This window comes from Erpetoichthys calabaricus, chromosome 10, assembly GCF_900747795.2.
Source record: "Erpetoichthys calabaricus chromosome 10, fErpCal1.3, whole genome shotgun sequence".
In the NCBI taxonomy this organism is placed as follows: Eukaryota; Metazoa; Chordata; class Cladistia; order Polypteriformes; family Polypteridae; genus Erpetoichthys; species Erpetoichthys calabaricus.
Genome location: NC_041403.2, coordinates 59226832 through 59248330, shown reverse-complemented (window position 1 = coordinate 59248330; position 21499 = coordinate 59226832). Strand labels below are relative to the sequence as shown.

At 37.5% G+C, this 21499-nt stretch overlaps 1 protein-coding gene across 1 annotated transcript; it reads left to right on the top strand.

The window, feature by feature from the left end:
- Positions 1-810: 810 nt before the first annotated feature.
- Positions 811-21285, top strand: cacybp (calcyclin binding protein). The gene is made up of 6 exons (XM_028811306.2): positions 811-1001; positions 7025-7247; positions 8619-8715; positions 10942-11041; positions 19474-19568; positions 21014-21285. The coding sequence occupies exons 1-6, from the start codon at positions 984-986 to the stop codon at positions 21177-21179; spliced, it is 699 nt and encodes a 232-aa protein (XP_028667139.1). The 5' UTR covers positions 811-983; the 3' UTR covers positions 21180-21285.
- Positions 21286-21499: the final 214 nt, after the last annotated feature.

Here is a 21499-nt window from a genome sequence, read left to right as displayed (position 1 = left end):
CCCTACTAGAGTTTTTTTGAGAGTTTTTCCTTGTCTTGTTAGAGAGTCAAGGATGGGGGGCCTGGCCTGTTAAAGAGGCAGGCCTGTTAAAGCCCATTGTGGCACTTCTTGTGTGATTTTGGGTTATACAAAAATAAATTGTCTTGTATTGTAAATTGTCTGACCTCATCTTCCTCCCACTTACAGACCTACTATTCACAGCAGTGTCTACCTTATTATTAAAGCCAGAAGTTCTTGTGTGTGTTTGGGGGTTTGTTATATTTATCTTTTTATATTTTTTAATAAAGTTTTTTTTTTATTTCCCCTTGAGGACAAATAAAGAAGACAGATTGATGGATGGTCTATCTATCTATCTATAGCCACAAACCCGTCTAAGTACAGTTTAATCCTCCCAAATAGCAGTTTTTAAAAACAGATATTAAATAACATTTGAAAATGTTCATGTTTTAAATTCTAAAACATTATTTTCAATGCGAGTTTTTACAATTGCACGTCCTTTGGGTTACTCCAAATACACACCGACTGCACTCGTGTGTAGGGTACGGCAACGCGCTATCCACACATACACGTTTCTGTAAAATCTAATAAAACTCGTTTACAGTAGCTTGCTGTTTTCTCTCTTAATTTCCATCCATGAACTTTTCAGAATCCTGTTTGTCTGTTACAGGTTCGCGAGGAAACTAACTTTCTCGTTTAGGAAACTACAGAACTACCTGTACAACGATACCCTTCCAACATGTCCGTCACAAACACCATAGATATTTGTAACTTACTACAGATTACATACGTCATCTTCACGTAACGTCACGTTTTCGTGTTTTTTTGAGAGCGAATATTCCAGAGTGCCGCTTACTGCTAGTGTGGCGGAAGAGACATAGTGTAGTAATTTAAGCCGACTGTTTCATTGAAAAGGTACACCACGTTTTTTTCCCCCAAACAGTCCGGTTCAAAACATTAACGACTTCTTTCGAGATTGTGTTGCAATGGATATTGGAGAACAGGTAAGCCATGTTGGGGAAAAAAGGGTTACGATGCAAAAATTGTGAAAGACTGGTGTCGTTATAGTACTTATTAACGTTTTAAAATCAAGGAATATTCATTACTACTAGAATTAACACTAAAATATGTAATATATTGTTATACAGTTATTTTAGGGTTGATTTATGGTTTTGCTATTTTGGAGTACATGCATTGTAAGTGATTAAGCGCAGAGTCTTGGACGTGTAAGCGATATTGCTTTAGCTATACATGTTCACAATACTGTACGTGATTTTAAAGTTTTAAAGCCCTTTTAAAGTAGTTGGTTTTATTTTGTAGATATTTATTGTCATTTTTGGGGGGTTTAGTTATATGGTGGCCTAGTTAAGAAAGAATATGGAAGCATCTCATTGGTTGAAGATCGATCCTGTTTCAGCAACGTATAGAGTCCCTTATCTGTGCACCAATTGCAGAATAAAACGTAAGCATTTATAACATTGTAATTTGTTTGGTTGTTTGGCCAAAATCACCTAAGCGAGAATATTTTTTAAAACGTCATGAGAGATCAATGATCTGTATTGTTGATTGACATTTAAATTGTTACTGCTGCACCGTGTAGTTCCATAAAAGTCATTGCAATCATTTTGTCTGAACACTTTCTAACTGTGCAGTGCCTGTCATGATAAACTATCAGGACGCCGTTTCGCACTTTTTCACGGAACACAATAGTAGTAAGAGAAAGGTGTCTGCAGTAAAATGAATGTCTAACTTAAATAAGTTGTATTTTATTTTGCCACCAAGTAACTGTCTGTAGTGTAGCAAAGACACTTAGAAGTACGTTTCTAATAATCTTTGCTCGCTAACGTTATACATTTAACGTGCTGTGTTTGATACTCACACTCTCTCCTGTAGACGTCATAAGTCCCAAAAGATGTAGACCATAATAATCAATAACTGAACGTAAAATAATTGACAAAAGCATTGCTAAACAATCACGTATAACATTGAAACCCGATCCCCAGCTTCCCCAAAACCTATTGAATTAGGTGTGTAAAGAGGTCAAAAAGTCTTGGAAGCGGGTAAGCCAAGAACGCAGATGGGGCCCACTGGCGGCATGGAGTTGAAGATCAGTATTCTGGGGAAGACGGAAAGGGGCATGGGACATCCAAGTTGTGTTATGTGGACTAGGATTCTCTTTGATGACGATGTCAGACCCTGAAGGGGCTGGCACCTTGCGTGGCCTGTTTGTATGCTACCAACACTTAACCGAAAGTTTGTATGTCCAAGCTGTCTTTTAATCTGAAAGGGTGCTAACCAGAAGGAGTGAAGCTTGTCAGAGCAACACAAGCAGCGGACCCTGATCCAGTCCATAACTCTGAATTGGGAATCCGTGTTCTCCTCCTCCTGTTAAATTCGGGATTTTGCTTGTTGTTTAAGCACTGTTGATTCAACTGACTCGATGGGTGAAAATTCTGTAGCGGACGAAGCCTGTGCAAAGGTAGATCCAGCTCACAGCCGAGCGCAAGTTTAGCTGGGGAAATGGTGGTTGTAACATGTTGAGCAGCTCTGTAATGCAGTACGGTCTGTGACAGTGCCTCACTAAATGAGAAACCCAGTGCCAGGTTGGCCCCTTGACCATTTTTTATGATTAAAACATTCAACCCTTTCAGTAGCATGGGGGAGATAAAAGGCTGTTTTAATGTGGCATACTGTATACCCCGGTTTTGGGCAAAATCAGTGAACATGGCAGAAGTGAACCATGAACTATTATGTCTTGTAACGCATTTTGGTATCCCCCAGCGAGCATACAGTGTGTCAAGGAAAGCAATTAGAGACTCTTGTGACTAAGTTAATGGGAATGACCTCTGGCCACTTTGAACAGAGGTTGTATGGTACTGCCAAGAAGCACTGGTGATGTGGCACATCTCTTAATTTGCCACAGATATCTACTTGATTTGGTTTGCCAAGTTTGATCAGGCCAGTCCAAGGGTTGAGGAGATGGCATTGGTGGGGTCCAGTATTACTACTTTTTAACCACCTTAGTGTTAGACCCGATTGTTTATTGGGCAGTGAAAACCATGCTAAAAGCACTAGTCCCAAGTGTCACTCGGGCAACTGTACAAATCCGTCTTGCATAAGCGATAGAACCGAGAATCACTAGGGCTGTGATTCTTTGGAGAAACTATGTCTGAGTGTAGGTTTTCACTAATTATGAAATATCCGCACTTTACTAACAATGAAGACTATCCTAACCGTCATAGCATGCCTGAAGACTTTGGCAGAGCAAAAATACGACGAGGTGTGCTAGTAGCTTGGCAAAAGGGTAAAGTGCTTGCGCTGAAATGGAAGGACAAGAAAGATATTTGTTTTCTTAACACTGTACATAATGTAGCTATAGTCACTGTATAGGCAAAAGGCAACAAATAGGTTACAAAGCCTTGTGCTGTTCAAAAACTGATAAATCTGGAAAGAAAATCTGAAAGGAAACCTGCTATTGTCCCGACTGTGATGTTGGATTGTGTCTTTAACCGTACTTAAGATTTACCATACAAAAAGACTCATTTTGAGATTATATACTGTTTTGGCATCTTTAGTAGTAGTATTATTACTGTTATTATTTTTGTTATTATTGTTCATTTCATATTATTTCTCATCATTACTACTTGTATCATTATTGTACTTTTGGGATTTAATAAAAATGTAATTTTTCATGCAAAAAAAAATGCAGTGCCTTTTACATGTTGTTTTGGAATAAAATGCAATGTTGAGGAGGTTAAACATAGTTCACAGTTATGCACAAATTCCTCTAAGTCTTGGTCAATGTCAGTCTACCAGACTAGGTCCCTGCAGTATTACTTTAGTTTTACAATTCTAAGGTGGCCCTAATGAGCCATGGCCAGAACCTGACCCTGACCCCTAAGGCTTCTGGGCACAACAGTGCTATGTCCACGTGCTAGACAAGTCTCATTCCAACATTAAAGCTCATCTTTAAATCATATGTAAGATTGGAACCCAGGGGACACTTCTAATGGGCAGCCATTATGAGGTACACTGTTGTAGGGCTGTGAAAACTGGGACAAAGGCCGATCCTTTTGTAAGTTCCTGACACTACATCTTGCAATGGAGAGTGCAGCAAGTGAATCAGATCTTCCTCCTGATCATTCTGCATAGTGGTAGGTGGTAGAGGGTTAAAGAATAGAATGTGACAACAAAACAGCTGTTACGTTGTCCCGTCCTGGCAAGACAGGTGAAGCAGTAAGAAACATTTTAAGTTTTGGAAAACCTTCTGCACAGTCTGCAGACCAATTCCAGACTACCTCATTTTTAAGCAGCTGCTGAAGGGGAGCAATTAGTGCAGAGTACTGTGGCATGAACCTCATGTAGTTTACCTGTCATCCCAAAAAATAAGGCTAATTGTGAGGCTGAAGTTGGTGCTGGGACACGATGAATGGCCTCCACAATTGACTGAAGGCGTGACAAACCTTGAGCTGACAAACGAAACCTACTAAAGTCAACTTCAGGTGCAGCAAACAAGGACTTACTTTATCTAAATCTAATGTAGGAGCTGAAAAGGTTACTTGTAGATGCTTAACAGTGTACAGCATTTTCTGGGCCCTGGATTACAATGTTATCCACATAAACTTCCACCCTGGGGACCCTAGCCGGGATAGCAGACATTATTTTTTGGAAATGACTGGGACCAGAGCACAGGCTAAATGGCAACCTGGTATAACAAAAAAGTCCAAAGTGAATGCTGCATGCCGTCAAAACTGTGCTGTCCTTGTGCGTAGGAACCTGAAGATAACATTGATGAATGACTTGCTTTGAAAAAACCTTTGAGCCATGGAAATGAGTGGTGAGCTATTCAGTGTTGGCAGGGGATAACGGTCAGGGATGATAGCCTGATTTACTTCCTAAGGTCCACACATAACTACAGCCCTCCTGTCCTTTTTTTTTTTTCTGCTATGGCAAAGTTTTATATCCCTGGGGAGGCATGGATTGACTCTAATGCTGTCTCTGAAGAGGTGTTGTAGTTCTTTTGTGACAGCTGCCCACAGAGCTAAGGGCACGTGCCACAGAGGTTGAATAACAAGGGTGACAATTGTATTAAGCTGGGGCTTGTGAGTAATTGTTCTAAGATGGCCTACTCTGTTTGCTGGCTTAGGTAATTTCTGATGCCACAGTGATGTCACATTCAGAATAGTTAATCCACTGTTGTTCACCAGCCTAGGGTTCACACTACTGGACAAGTCAAGGCCTGAAATATTTCTGCCATACCTTATGATATAGAAAGGGAAATCGGACACAGTGTTTTTGCCTTATGCTGCAGTGCACAAAACCCATCGCATCAGTTTTGGAACTTTCATATCTATAGAGAGAGAGGTTAGACTGTTGAAGTGGTAAGTGCAATAAAAATGCTGTATTGGTAACTATGTTTAAACATGAGACTTTAGCTCCTGTGTCTAGCAGAAGTGGGATACAGACATCATCCATGTACCTGGCACACAAACGACGGTAGCAACAGTAGAGAGGAAAAGAAAGTATGTATAACTGCATGAGCAAACTCGGCAGGATGTTATTTATACTGTGTACGGCTTACATTTCCAGTGTCGTTTTGTCAGATGTTTGGCTTCTGACACCACCTGCATATTTCTCCTCTTGCACTGACAGTCCATGGCACGAGACACATGTCTAGTAGAGCCGCAATTGCCACAGTGCTGGCGAGACTCGGCCGTATAAGGCCTTATCTGCTGAACTGACATCTGCTTGGGACTCACAGTGAGATGTACAGTTACACTCTGTGTCCTGTGGCTCATTCACTGTCTGAATAGCTTTTAAGGGATTTGCAGGAGGCATCTGTGTTTCAGCTATTTTATGTGAACATTGAGAAGAAGATTCTCTTTAACAAGCAATAGTCAAAGATTTAGCTAGTGAGAAATCATCGTCCTCTACAAGAAGCCTCCTTCCCACCAGAGGAAGTGGAGTGTTTTCAGTCAGTCTCTTATTACATCACAGAGGAGGCCACATTCACAAAACTGGGCTAAACCCTTTAAATTGGTAATGTATTGCATTGGTCATCGATAAGCATGAGACTAGCACTCTTTATGATACTGGCGACTGTGTCCAAACCCATGGAAAGCAGATATATTTAAAATGAAAATTTTCATCTGTCTCATGGGATGTTCAGTTTGCCCAGCTGAGGCAAGAAAGGGTCTGTTGGTGGCAGTAGTGAAACAAGCAGAACATTTTCAGCCATCCTCATTCACCAATTGTAGTATTCTTAAGGATGAAGCAAAGACGCTCTTTGAAGTATGATTCTGATCTTCTTTATTCACTAACCTTATACAACTAACAACATGTAAGACACTTGCACTCTACTCTGTAGATGTCATATGTCCCAAAAGACACAGACTATAATAATTAATAACTGAATGTAAAACAATTGACAAAAGCATTACTGAACAATCATATACCACACTTTTATGTTAGTGACATAGGCTCATTATGTAAGCTAATGACATAATGGTTATTAAAGGATTTTTTTTTTCTGTTTTATAAAGCACATGTGTAATCTGCCCAACTATTTTCAAACCTGCTTAATCTAGTTGACGTTAGTGATGGCCAAAGCCTAGCACATACGTCTTTGGAAGATAGGTGCAGAACCACTGTACCCAGAGGAAACCCTGTGCCAGACCATGGAGAATATAAAGTGGCTAGGCCAGGATTTGGTCCCTGGCTTCTAGAAGTGTGCCACAAAACAGAGCACTGCACAACCATTGTGTTTGTGTGAATGATAATTCCTAAATTAGTAGCACTTGAGAGGGTGTTTTGTGCTAGACTTGTGTACGGTCCATGGTTAGTTTATGCATTGCACCTGTTGATGCTGCCTGAATTGACCGACTCTGTGGCATCCTCACTTAGGTAAGTTCAGAAAATTGATGGATGCACATTTTCCATCTACATAAATTACTGAAATCAGTTCATTAAAAAAAGTTGAATATTAAGATCAAAGTGTATTGTATTGTTTTTTTTTCTTCCTTCATAGATTCTTCAATTACAAAATGACCTTGATGAGGTGAAATTATTACTTGAGAAAGTAACAAGGAAAAGGATTCGAGACATCCTAGTTTCTGAACAGAAGAAAATTGAGACAGAGATATCTAAGAAGCAGCAACAGCAGCAAAAGTTGTTAAAAGAGAAAGAAGAAATGGAAAAAACTTTACACAGCTCAGTTTCCAAAGGATACACTGTAAAAATCAATAATTATGGTAGTGCCTTAATTTTAACTCTTTTCAGTGTAAACCTTTTAATGTGATTTTACAAATTATTTTTTCAGTCTTTGACTAATATTTTACCAGTTGCTTCATTTTCATTATATTCTTTTATACCTGTATGTAAGTTTTGTTTATTCTTAAAAGTGTGAATACAATTTTAAATCACAGTTGCGTTATGAGAAAAGTGTAATAATTACCGTAGATACTCGCGTATAAGTTGAAAAATTTATGTCTTAAAATTCATTCAAAAAAAACAAGGTCGACTTATCCCCGGGGCAACATAATTGTCCATAGAATTTGGGTAAAGACATTGTACACTCAAAGCTTCACGGTGTTAAGTCACCGGTCATCTGCCGTTTCCCATGGTCTTTGAAATAATTATAAGCCAGCAATACTATTGCTAATCAGCTAGTGTTTTTCTAATTTCATTAAATAATTCTTTAAACTGTGAAATACTTGAATTTGAGCGTTAGGTTTTGCAGGTTTTGGATAACACATACCATTAGCTGCCACGTGCAACCAGATTTGGAATCAAAAGAACCAAGGCAACACATGCTATCAATGCGATGCAAGCGCAGCCCGCGATTCAAAAAATTTTTCTGCCTACCTGTTTGTCTCGTCTGACAGCAGCTGAAAAGCAGCATCAGGAGAGAGCAGCCTGAAGTAGTCCAGCAGCGGGTGATCTGTCATGTCCAACAGCAAGCCATGCTGTCTTGTGAAGTCCGGTAGCCAGTTCGGCTCCCACGGATCAAGGTCTGGGTATTCCTCCCACGCGAACCTTGCTGTAGGTGCATCGGCTGCGCGAATGCGTTCAGCTGGCAGCCGATCAGCTGGCGCGGCATCGGCTGGTGTCTGATCAGCTGATGCCGGCTTCTTACTCTCTTGCTCGATTCCTGAGCACTGCCAATAAAATCCGATTCTGAAAAATCAGAGAACGACTCAGCAATAATGTGCAAAACATCATCTGCCGAGTGTTTTCTTTTCTGCACTCTCTTTGCTCCCTTGTGACATATCAATGCCATCTTGCCTTTGTTCACATTTGTTTACATTTCGCAATTCACGCACACGCAAGGATTAGTTGCCGAGTCAACGAGTCTAGCATTTCTCCAAGCAGAGAGGGAATGCCGGCGATGTGACAGCGAGTTTTGTCGCCATTAACAGCTGATCGTCGCCCTCTATCTCTGACAGCTGTCAAGTTTTACCCTCGACTTATATGCGGGTCATAACAAATTTTGTAATTTTCGGCTTAAAAATACACTCGACTTATCTGCAAGATCGACTAATACGCGAGTATCTACGGTAATGAATTAATCTAGCAATGAATTTTATTTCATATTGTGCTAATGTCTTTAATATTCTTCTTAGGATGGGACCAATCTGATAAGTTTATAAAAATTTATATAACACTAAATGGAGTTCATAAAATTCCTGCAGAGAATGTGGAAGCTACTTTTTCAGACAGGTAAGATTGAATGTTATTTACCTCCTTGTTGTTACATTTTTCTCAAAAAAACATGAAAAAAGCAAAAACATTTTTTGGCTTGAAAAATAACATTTTTATTTCATCTCATCTTTCTGCTGCAAAACGTGCAAAACACTAAAAGTTCAAAGTCAGAAGTGTAGAAAGTATAATAATATGAACATCACACTGCACATGTATGAGTGATGCAGGCGTCACTTTTAGATTCACCAGTATCACTTTCTTGTTCACTGACCATTTCATTTTCACTGCTTGAGGACAGATTCACCTTGTCATCACTGCTGATGAGAGGCGTTTCTTATAAAATGCCATTATGAGGCTAGGAGAAGATGCATCTACACTGTTACCTGGGTAACCCTTGGGCCTGACGCTTACATAAGACACACCTATACCGTTGCCTGAGTAATGCTCTGCAATAATGCTGTTAGCACTTTTACAGCCCGAGTAAATCTTGGGTCTTATGTGAGATGTATCTATAGCATTTCCCGAGTGACACTCGGGACTAACGCTTTTACCGCTGTTTTTACACCCCGAATGACGCTCGGGTCTAGCACTAAGGAAGTTGAATAGCAATTCAAATTGTTAATTAATAATAATAATTAATAATTTTTTGCATTTATATAGCGCTTTTCTCACTACTCAAAGCGCTCAGAAATTGCAGGTTAAGGGCCTTGCTTAAGGGCCCAACAGAGCAGAGTCCCTAATGGCATTGACGGGATTCGAACCGGCAACCTTCCGATTGCCAGTGCAGATCTCTAGCCTCAGAGCCACCACTCCGTTTCCCTGGATAGCAACACTGATACTGATAGCCCACTGTTTTCTTTTAGATTTTGTTAAATCTTTGCTCATAAACAGAGAAAATTACACTTCACTGGTAAAGGCAGATTTTGATTTTTTAAGATGGTCTTGACATCTTGTGAAACAATGCTAAGTTTAGACAAAAAAATGTACTTTAGCCTCCACTGTCTTCATACACAATTTGTGGAATGGAACATTGCTAGTAAGGCAAGACCTAAGGATGGTTTGCTTTTGGCTCACAAGAACATTACAAGTTAACCTCATTTGTCACTTATGTCTTTGCTACAACATGACCAAAGCAATATTATAATATTCTGCTCTTCTTAGACTTGACCTATGTAATTGTGGTCCAGTACTTCTCTTGGACCACACACTCACAATAAGCATAGAGCTCTGGTGTAATTTACAAGCTATATTTTTCAACTAAGGTGGTTTATTTTTCTCTAATATTTGATTGACTCATTCATTATCAGAATTGGTTAGTAATCTGTACCATCACAAGTAATGTGCTTGAAGTATGACAAGTGGAGTGAATTGCTAATATGTATATTCTGTCCACTGTTACCAAACAATGAAAACAATTGCAATAAAGTGACATAAGTGATTAATGTATCAACCACTTTTTCAAGAAGGAAAAAAGAGCAAAGTAATGTTCTCCATCTCCATCACTATATGAAATGTTTAATTAAGGGGCATTTCATCATTTATGTGCTTTACATCCTTGTTGGTGTGTCAAAATCATGGCTTGGACTTGCTCAGTGTTGTTGTTTGTAGAGGACTTGGATGGGCATACTGCTCCTTCTTTGTACCTAACTCTTTTCCTACCATTTTTGAACTTTACAGTCCATTTGTAAACATCCTGCTGTGGTAAAACAGTCTCTGTATTATGTAAAAAGTTGTTGGTGGATTTCACCTTTGGTATACCTTCAGCCCATAAAAAGCAGATCTTAGAAATCTTAGAAAGCAACAAGGGAAACTGACTGATCAAGACTGAAACTTTACCACTGTAATTACAGCTTTCCACATGTGTGCAGGGAAAACCATACACCCAACCCAAGTAAAATAACAAAAGTGTGGATAATTATGGACTTGGCTGTCGTATAAATGCAAAATAATAAAGTTCACCACAGTTTAATTTTTGATGGTGTTCGTCTCTAAGATGAAATTTTGCTAAAAAGTATGAATTATTTCAAAATTAAAAATGTGGTTTTGATCTGTTTTATATTGTTGCTTATCCTGTTATATTACACAAATGTCTGACATGTTCAAACTTTATAACCTTGTCAATTTTACATTTTTTTGTGATACTACTATTTCTAACTGACAAACTTAAAGTACTGTGAGATTATTTATAATGAAGGTATGCTTATGTTTTCTACACATTTTAATGATTACAATATTTTTGTGAAGGTCATTTATGGTCCTCATAAAAGACCTCGATGGAAAGAATCACCAGATGACTGTGAACAACTTGCTGAACTCCATTGATCCACAGGAGAGCTACCGTAAGGTGAGTATTATTAATGTAGCATTTAATTTGGTAAATCTAAACAGACTATTTTGTTATACTTTCAAAGTATAGTTAAGTACCACCTAATCTTCACAGCTATTGTACATAATACAGTAACCCATGGATAGCTATTGTATAGTATGTATAGTATTGTAATATTTTTTCACTAGAACTTGAACAGATCAGTATGAGTGTTCTCCTCCAAAGTTCTCCGCTCATTCCCAAAAAGGAGTGCCTGTCTTGTCTGTAGGAGAGATGTTTAGCTGTTCCAAGTTGGAAGTTTACCTTTGGAACTTCTTCATTAACTAGGTTTGAGTTATTTATGAGATTGGTGCAGCTGTGGCAGTACTTAAGCATTTTACTTGACATTGTTGGTTAGGTGAGAGCTAAATCTGTGAATTAAATCCTTCATCACCAGTCATTCTGCACACTCATTTCCAACAGGGGTAACAAGGTAGAGAATGAAGATACAAGTGGTCAGAGATATTAGGGGTGCAAGGCTAACAATTAGAGCTTGATAATCAGAAATAGTAGCTTTTTTTTTTTTTTTTTTTTTTTGGTAGAACCAGTTTTGTTAGTTTAGACTTGTTATGAAGATTCCTCAAAATAGTGGTGTATGGTATACCAGTAGAAACAAGACAATGGTGGAAATCTGTCAACCAGTAGAAATTTGAATTTATCATTTTTACTGCAGTTGAGTGAATTAGGAATCTGCCTTTGATACTTGTCACAAAAGAGACAGAGTGAGGATGAGGAATGGGAGTTCTATTACCTTCTGACAACATCCGTCTTCTGCCCAAATCACCCTTCTCCCGATCCACTTTCAGTCGCCGAAATTATTTTTAGATTTGATTGTGTCTCCATGTTAGTTAAAGAGGCTGATAAAACAGTGGATGGTTTTTTCCACTTCAAATACTGATGATAATGACAATAATGTAGCCCTGGTTTAACCATAAAGCAAAATAAGCACATGCTTAAGCCACTAAGTGAAAATTAAGTTGAAATGTTTTAAGTAGGGCGGCACGGTGGCGCAGTGGGTAGCACTGCTGCCTCGCAGTTGGGAGATCTGGGGACCTGGGTTCACTTCCCAGGTCCTCCCTGCGTGGAGTTTGCATGTTCTCCCCGTGTCTGCGTGGGTTTCCTCCGGGCACTCCGGTTTCCTCCCACAGTCCAAAGACATGCAGGTTAGGTGGATTGGCGATTCTAAATTGGCCCTAGTGTGTGCTTGGTGTGTGGGTGTGTTTGTGTGTGTGTCCTGTGGTGGGTTGGCACCCTGCCCGGGATTGGTTCCTGCCTTGTGCCCTGTGTTGGCTGGGATTGGCTCCAGCAGACCCCCGTGACCCTGTGTTCAGATTCAGCGGGTTGGAAAATGGATGGATGGATGGATGTTTTAAGTATAAAGAAAGTTTATAAGTAGGCAGTAATAAACTTTATTTTCACATCTTTTGATCCTTGTACATTGAAATGCTGAATATCTTAAAAGTCAGGAAACAAGGGAATGGGATAAGCTTTGTTTCATACAAATGATTTTTATTCATTAGAATATCTTTTTAAACATTGCCCACCAACATCATTTCTGTAGAAAGAGGATTTTGAAAATCAGTAGTGTGACAATTGTGAATGCTTTCTTTACTAGGCTGCATTGTAGGGTTTGAATTTCCTCTCCTATGGCAATATTTGGTCAGTGGATTTGTGTATTTGGTTTCTCTTTATATAATTTTTCTTCATGTTCATAAAGATGTTTTGAAGGGAAACATTTAAGTCTAGTTAGGTTTGGTTGTTTTTGTTCATATTTTTTCTGTGTTCTGCTTGATCAGTTTTTATTTCGCACAACAGCTGAATTAAATCCATCCATTTTCCAACCCTCTGAATCCTAACTACAGGGTCACGGGGGTCTGCTGGAGCCAATCCCAGCCAACACAGGGCACAAGGCAGGAACCAATCCTGGGCAGGGTGCCAACCCACCACAGCTGAATTAAATCATTTAAAAAAAAAAAACCAAACAGTTTAGTTGACTGTTGACTCTGACAGTGACATTGTGACCCGTTCCTTCAGTTTGCCTCTCTGTCCTGGTGCTTAGGATGATATGCATTTATAATATGCATTGTAATATGCATTTATAATACAAACTAGCTTTGTAAGCCTGTTCTGTAAAAAGCCTGGGGTCCTAGAAACTATAAAAATCGTCAGAAAAAAAAAATTGAAATATAGAGATGTCAGGTAATTGAAAGGAACTACTCTGGGCATCTCTCTCCTAGGTTTCATTTTGACGACGTGCTCACCTTGCTTGTGTATTATTGGCTGGAGGAAAAGTAAAAGGGATACCATTTTGCCAATGTGCTCGTCTCGCTTGCATAGGAGTTTCTCTTTTCTTGGCGGTTTTACTTTGGCAACAGAGTCGCTTTCTTCTTCTGACTCGTAAACTTGGCCTTGCCGGCTCTTTGAGCGTCATGCTGTAGTAGCCTCAAACTTCCGGAACAGACAGACAGACACACACACACACACTTCCATGCTTAGACATTTAGTTTTCTGTTTCCTCGGAGGTGGAGCTCTTGCCCCGATTCCATTTCACACTTCTGGGCTGGACAGACGCACACACTTCCACGCGTAGACGTTTTATATATAAGATTTTGTTACTTGTTCAGGTTTTCTTGTAGTATTTGTATTTTATTGTGGTTTATTGTCTGTTATTCTGATTCAGTGCTTTGTGTTTTCTGTGTTTTATCTTTATTTAGTGTTTAAGGTTGGCATTGTTTTGTGTCCATTGTTGTGTATTTGATGTTTTTTGCTTTTTCCCTGTTGTTCATCCTGAAATTATGTGAAGTGTTTTGATCCTAAAATGTATTATTTATTTAGTTGAATAAAATGGTCTTTATGAAAAGAAACATCACAGTAGAACTGCCCACTATTAACTTATAGCAGAATCACCTAAATTGAATTTAGTCTGAAGTGTATGCACATAGTTTATACTATGTTATGTACCATAAAAGTGATATTTTTTTTCATTATATCATGATATGAATTTTTGGCCATTCCACCCACCCCTACCTTAAATTCATCTTCTTTAGAGTGTGTATTCCCCTCCAGTCCAGTTAGAGGAGATGTGGGAAAGGCTAGAAAGATTGTATCTCTGTTATCCTAGGAATTCTCCAGTAGGAACTGGAAGCTTTTATTGCAGATGTGACAGTCGGGTCCATTGTGTTCTCCCTGTTAACATCAGTATCCCCACAAGATAAAACTGTTTCAAAGATGAGGGGAGACAATAAGAATAGATGTTGAATGTGTAACAGAATAAGTATAAGCTGATGTTTATTCCTATTAATATCTTGTCTAATTTGTTTGGTCTTTGCTTAGCTTCTTGTTAATGTTCACATCTAGGAAATGAAAATAGTGCCAAATAAATCTTTTAAGTTAACTTGGTAACTTGTCTGCTTTATGTACATTACGAGACATAAGAGCCACTGTAGAGCTTTCATACTTGGCCACTAACAACGATTAATAGTGAATTGTAGCCTTTTAACGTTTGTTGGTATGACAGATATCTGGACATTAAATAAATTTTGTGCAGCAACTTTATTAGTTACATCACTGACAAACATTATGGGCTTTTTGTTAGCTCTTTTAATACAGGGTAATTTGAGTTTTTTTTTTAACTATTCTTAACTTATTTTGAGTTTTAAAATTCTGTAGTAAAGTAATTTGCATTTTGCCACAGTAATGAATATTGTATTCTTAAAAGAGCAAGAAGACAACTGCATGGTAATTCTTTTCATTTGATGTATCTGCTTGCTCTTAATGATGATTTTGCAACCTTTATGTGGGAGATTAACATTGTAACAAATTCATAGGTGTAACAGCTTTATAAAATGCAGGAACATTCTGTAGTATAAGATTTTTTTTTTTTTTTTTTAAGTTTTAGGTAGCTTTAGGATAAGAAAAAATGTTATTAGTTCTGCTGATTAACCACGGTTAACATGTTAAAAATTTTTGCAATTTGAAGTTTTTAATCCAACCCCTAAATTTAGTACTTTTAATCTGTTAAGAAGACCACAGTTACATGTAATGAAGCAACGGTAATAAGTCCAGGTCAATCGATAGTAGTAGCGAGTCAGAGGTGTTTGATCGTTTCCAATGTTCTTTCTTGATAATTAATTTCATTCACACACACCGTTATTGCTGCTACCTGCCCCTTATAATACAGGACCATCCTGTATTGAAACATAAAAGACACATATTGATGGTTTTAAAAAAAAAAAAAAAGCATAGTGGAATGTTCAGAAGAAGACGGTACATCACAGTGGTGATTTCTAGTGCAAGTCTGCCTGTGAAACGTAAGAGGCTGTCATGGTATAGGAATGTCAGTGTGGCAGTCCAGTCCATGGTGACGAATACACTTGCCATGGAGCTTTTTATGTCTCCCATAGAGGTTTACTTGACTTGAAACAGCACAATGCAGGTAGGTATTGTCCATGTGTGAGTTGCTAAAGAGCAGATGACACCAAGTGGAATTGCTCGATTCCTTATACCTCCCTCAGATCACCTTAAAAGCAGACATGATATGTTGCAGCTGTTTAATTAATTGCATGTTACATACTTTAAGCCTACATTGTAGCCTACATTAGCTTATATTATACTGTAACCAATAAAACTAGGCAATAATCTGTGTAAATTGATCATGCTAATATTTCTATCCATTTGAGTTGAAAGTTAAGATAGTTACACTTATTATATATTTACGTTTACCTTTATTTGCTTAGCAGATACTTTTATTCGAAGTGATTTACAAAGGATGTCAACATAATTGAGTAACATCAGTCTAGGGACTGTTTTGAAAAAATATTTGCAGGACAGGTTACAAAGGTTGGTCACCACAAGTTATGCTGGCTTTATAGTTCTTCACACAAAAAAAAAAAATATGACAGATGTCCACAGAGCAAAAAACCTCATAGTGCCTCACCAGTGTCTCCATATGCACAGGTGCTGACCCATTGACTACTCTCTAAGTTCAAATCCTAGATGCTTGCCTAATGTGTGCTGCTACTGGGAGCTAATGTAATCACCTGAAGAAAGGAGTGACATATGCCCATCTTGGCCGGTTGAATACAAGACCACCGCTGCATTTGATGGTAAATGTGAGTCCTCCTCCTAGTAGTGAGTTGCAGTAATCCAGAAGTGACAAGTCTAAAGCCTGGACTAGATGTTCTGATGCATACTTAGTCACATAAGGTCCGATTTTGTCTATGTTACACTGATTCATAAATGATAAATTCTTTGTCAATATTAAATTTAAAACATCTAAATAAATAACCTTATCAGTTACATATTTAGAGGTTTTTTCAGTTTATGCTTTGCTATTTGAAAGCCTAATCTATACACATTTTCAGTTTAATTAATGACTCCTCCTCTCCAGGTAACAGCTACGGAGTTCACTCATGTTTATCACACAGTTAAGCATAATGTGAGCCGTAACAGTGCTGATTGTGCATAAAAGCTTAACTGTTGTGTTATTTTCTGTTTTCTGATACTTAATTGTGTAAATGTGTTCTTGTTCGTGCTCTTGGTATGTTTTCTTGCAACATAGCATTTCAAACCATACGTGTACGTTTTATGAAATATTATAGCAACCTGGAAGGTGGGGAGTGTTTGGGTTGTTTCTGTAGCACAAAACTGTTCAGTAAACTAACGGAATAATTTATATATGCATAGTCAAGTAATTATTAAAATGGTTTTACAGAAAAATATTTAATATACTAGAGGGAAATACAGTATGATAAACTGTGATTAATATGCAATTAATTTTCATTAAAACTTTTCAATCATGAAATTAAGTGAGTACATTTTTTAATTGAACAGCAGCCCTTATTTTATATGAGGATGATTGATCTGTGAATTCTTACCATATCTAAATATAGAGTTTAATGATCCATATTTTTATAAAAATGTCTGGTGATGTCTTGATGTAATAGAAGTACATTTTTGTTTGTCATAACATTGGGTATAACCATCTAAGGTTATCATGTCTTAACAAACACCTTCAAAGACTATTGTAATACTTCATCTTTGACACAGGACATTGAAGATACCATTATTATTGTTGTTGTGCATTGCTCCACATTTGTAATGCAGTGCTAAGTATTCACAAGAATACAGTAACATTTTTAAACAGGTGTCTATTATTGACTAGTTGATTTATCGTAGAGGTAATGAAGCAGAATTGTTATGCCTCATGCCCTTCCCGATGCCAAGCCTGTTAAGTCATCTTTTATGACCTTCATTAGGGATGGTTATCTTATTCTGACGTGCTGATGGTGCTGTGTTTAGGACTTAAAGTGAAATTCCGTCTAGTGCAATGGATGTTGGGAGTGGGTACATACAACTTGTAGTAATGTGAAGAGCAGTCTGCAGACAGAGAGTGTGTCCTCTGTAGGACGTTTTTGAGTTAGTGTAAATATAGGTATTGGCACTTGTACATATTAGGACCTGTTTGAGAGAAAGCAGGGATGTTCTGCTATTTAAAATGACCTGTTGAGTGCAAGATAGTTGTGGCAGGTGGCCAGGTGTGGTCATCAGCCGCCTGCCTATTTAAGGAGCCGCCTCCCCTCACTCAGGGCTGGAGTTGGGTGAGGAGGTTGACGAGGAGGCGGCAAGGAGAGGCCTGAAGAGTGAGAGAAGGCTGAGAGTGAGAGAAGCCTGGACTTTGGGAAACTGTTGGGGTTTGTGTGGCGGTACACTTATGGATTATTGTAAATAATAGTGTAAATAAACGTGTGGTGATGGCTCAGAATGTGTATGCCTGTCTATGTCTGGGTCGTCCTGTTTCACATAGTACAAGCACAACAGTGATAGCAAGGGTGAGAGGTGCATGGCATTGAAGCTGCACCACGATGGAGGGTGAGGGGAGAAGGGTAAAGAGATTTAGACTAAAGGTAGTGACTGATAATATGAAAAATGGAGGTTGAGGATGGTTAAGAGTGGAGGAAAAATAATTTTTCTGGGAGTAATGGGGCAGTTTACTAACCTGGGTGTTGGAAAATGGTGGCTAAACCGCTAAAAGAAGAAGATAGCTTAAGAGTTATCACTACCATACACTTCTCTCCCTTTGACTCTTTTTAAGATACACACGTGGTTAAAATTAGGACCACAGGAGGGTGCTAAAGACTTCATTTTTGTTTGTAGTTTTTTGAAGGAAACATTTCATGGTATTTGAAGTTGAAGTTGTTTTCTTATAATTATTGAGTGCTGTCATTCAATACAAATGCTTGTTTTTCTGATTCAAGTTGTATTTAGTAATTTTATAAAATATGGTATCTCTTTATGAAGCTTATAGTTGATGCCATTGGGGCACCATTCCAAATATGCAATAAAACCTTTTTAACTTAGGGTCTTATTAGCTTGCCATTTCATTTTATTTAGTTGGAGGGGTTTTAACCTTCCTTCAGTATTAAATTGTGAAAATTATTTTCTGTATAACTTTAAATTTAAAAAAATTACATTACTTCTTATATGGGACTTCTCAAAAAATAAAGTAGCCAAAGTGATTGTTCTTTATTTTTACTCACTGTAAGCCTATGGCCATTTTTTACTTTATACAGGTTTGTATTTTTAATTGACTACATTTGCATTCTTTTTTTCTTGGTGGAGAAGGGCCGTTTTGGATAGACTGTGCAGTATACCCTGAAATGGTTTTTTTCTGTTTGTACTAGAACCTTTGGCAGTAATTATATACACTAAAGGGAAACATTGTGTTTTATAAAATTAGTGAATACAGGTTACTTTAGCAAAGCAATTCAATTTATTTTTTAATTTTAAATTACCCATCAATGCTTTTTAATATTATTAAGTAAAATGATTACGGAAAGTTGACCTTTTAATTAACGTACAGTATTTATAAGTGATCAGTTCCATAAAATCACCTTAGAGTCATCATCCAGCCTTCTGAGGCTTTACTGTTATGTGGCTGATATGGTCAATCTCCACTCCAAGAAAGAGTCAAACTGTTTTGGGATTATTTATGACCAGACCATGAGTGGTTATGTAACCTTGCAATTAACTGTAATCTAAAAGTTTACATGTATTCTGTGTGTACAGCTAAAAATCAAATGGATGTTAATTATATTGAAATCCATTGCACCTCTCTGCTACCTATAGCTAGTTGGGATGTGGATACGTCATTTAATGCAGAAGTGAAAACACACTGTAAGTGAACATTTAATTTTGTGTTTGTTTAACAGATGAACAGTGGGTGTAAAAGTACTTTGAAATAGGCAACAGTGGTAAATTCAGAAAAAAATAACTGATCGTGAACATTAACAAAGATCTAGTTATCCCCAGTTATTTTTAAAGACATTAAATGCTAATCTTTAATGATATGGCAAAACTGTAATGTGATTATGAAAAGATAAACTATTTGTCTATCTACCATATTCATTTAGGTTAAAACGGACATGGTACTAGTTATGTGCAAAAAAAAGACTTCAAAAAAATGGGAATTCTTAACTCAAGTGGAAAAACAGGCTAAAGAAAAACAGTAAGTACTAAAATTGTGTGTGTTTTTAATAATTAGTTTTGTGTGTTACATGATTATTTGATGGAAATTACCCTTATCTGCAGGGTGTGCCCATGACCGCACTTAGGCACTCATCTAGGCTTGCACCATTCTGGAATCTGAAAAATTCTGAATTCCAGAATGCATCTGGCCCTAAGGATGTTATGTGTATGATTAGGAAGTTGTGATGTGTTAATATGATTTGGGAATATGTGGCATTTATAGAAAGGTAACTGACACAAGCTTTCAATTTAGGCAGTTTTTATATTAGTTGATCATCTCATCTCTCATTACAAGTTATTTACATATAATATGGTCAACATGCAAGTCAAATTTATTTTGTAACTGTTGTTCCACATAGAATAGAAAGCATGGTTAGACACCTAGATAGTGTGGCAATGGCTTCAGGCTTTGAGTCCATTCAGTTTGTTACTATGAAGACAATCCTTGCTATCGACTGACTTCTAATTTAATCAAATGGCACATGCAAAAACTCTGTGTCGGCAGTCTGAATGATGATTGGGGACATTTCTACCTTCACTGAAGTTTAGACAAAGATGTTAATTTCTGTGATGACTTTCACTACATAGATGTCTTGCTTTTCTTAGTTTTCATTTTTATGAATTTTCAAACATTGAGATGTGAAATTACAAAGTATTTAGTTACTAACTACCTTACTTGGTACCACTTTAACCATTATCTGTGTTTCTAAATAAGTAGCTAATTTAATAATATAATTGCAACACAAAATGTAAAATTCTTGAGTTCACACCGGTCCATTTTGTCTGTATTTCTCAGAATAATAAAATATTAAGTGAAGGAAATTACTAACACTGCAGAACAAAAGGAGAAAGGAGTAGAATGTTGAATTAAATGGCATGGTCCCTTCACTAAAAGAATTGTTTTAATCAGTTAAATCAAAAGCTGGTGGCCCCCAAAGACCAATTGACTGATTGACATCTCCAGCACTGGAGCAAAAATAAAACTAGCAACTTTTTGTAATTCACAATATGATCTCATCCGGCAGTCACAGAATCAGTCTTCTGTTGTCTTATACATTAGCTTTTATGATGGCTATAGACTGAGTTATAGTGTTAAGTTGGAGTTTGTAATTTAGTGTATATTGATCCTGAACCATTACAACTCAAAAGTTGTCAGTTTCTTTTAAGTACCTGCAAATAAACATCTGCATTAGTTGGAACAAATTGTGCTACAACCTGGTTTAGTGGTGCGGGTGTGAAACTATTTTAAAATTGATAGCTCATTCATGGTGTCAATGGGAGCTAAGCTGGACTAGAGAGTGCAGCATTTTCGCTTTTCTCTCTTTTTTTAAAAAAAATATTAGTGAAATGTGTATTATGTGTGCTATGTTCTGAAATGTCACATTCTGATGGTTAGTAATAATTAAAATGTTTTCCCACAACCAGAAAACCATCATTAGATGCAGATGCTGATGCTGATCCTAGTGAAGGACTAATGAATGTTCTAAAGAAGATCTATGCAGAAGGAGATGATGAGATGAAGAGAACTATTAACAAGGCCTGGGCCGAGTCAAGAGACAAGCAGTCTAAAGGAGAAGAAATGGAATTCTGATGCAGAAGTTGTAATCTTGTAAATATTAATGTAAACAATGATTTGATTTTAAAATGTTCATCTTTAATGCCTTAATCTTTAAATTAAAATTTGTCAAAACACTTCACGTTCTGAGCAACTTCTAACTGGTGTTTCGTACAATAAATTCTTTTCAATAGAAATGGGAATAAAGACATTTGTGAATGCACATTTTGACACTTGTGTTATTTTCAGAAATCAGGAGTGTCTTTTTTTTAGTTATTGAGATTATTTCAGAAAGTTTAACTACAAAATAGAATTGTGTGCCGTTATTGGGACATGTTTATCTTTTTTGAGGAGAA

Coding starts and splice junctions, on each gene's coding strand:
- cacybp (XM_028811306.2), top strand. Junction 7,248..8,618: donor TGTAAAAATCAATAATTATG/GTAGTGCCTTAA, acceptor TATTCTTCTTAG/GATGGGACCAATCTGATAAG. Junction 8,716..10,941: donor GAAGCTACTTTTTCAGACAG/GTAAGATTGAAT, acceptor ATTTTTGTGAAG/GTCATTTATGGTCCTCATAA.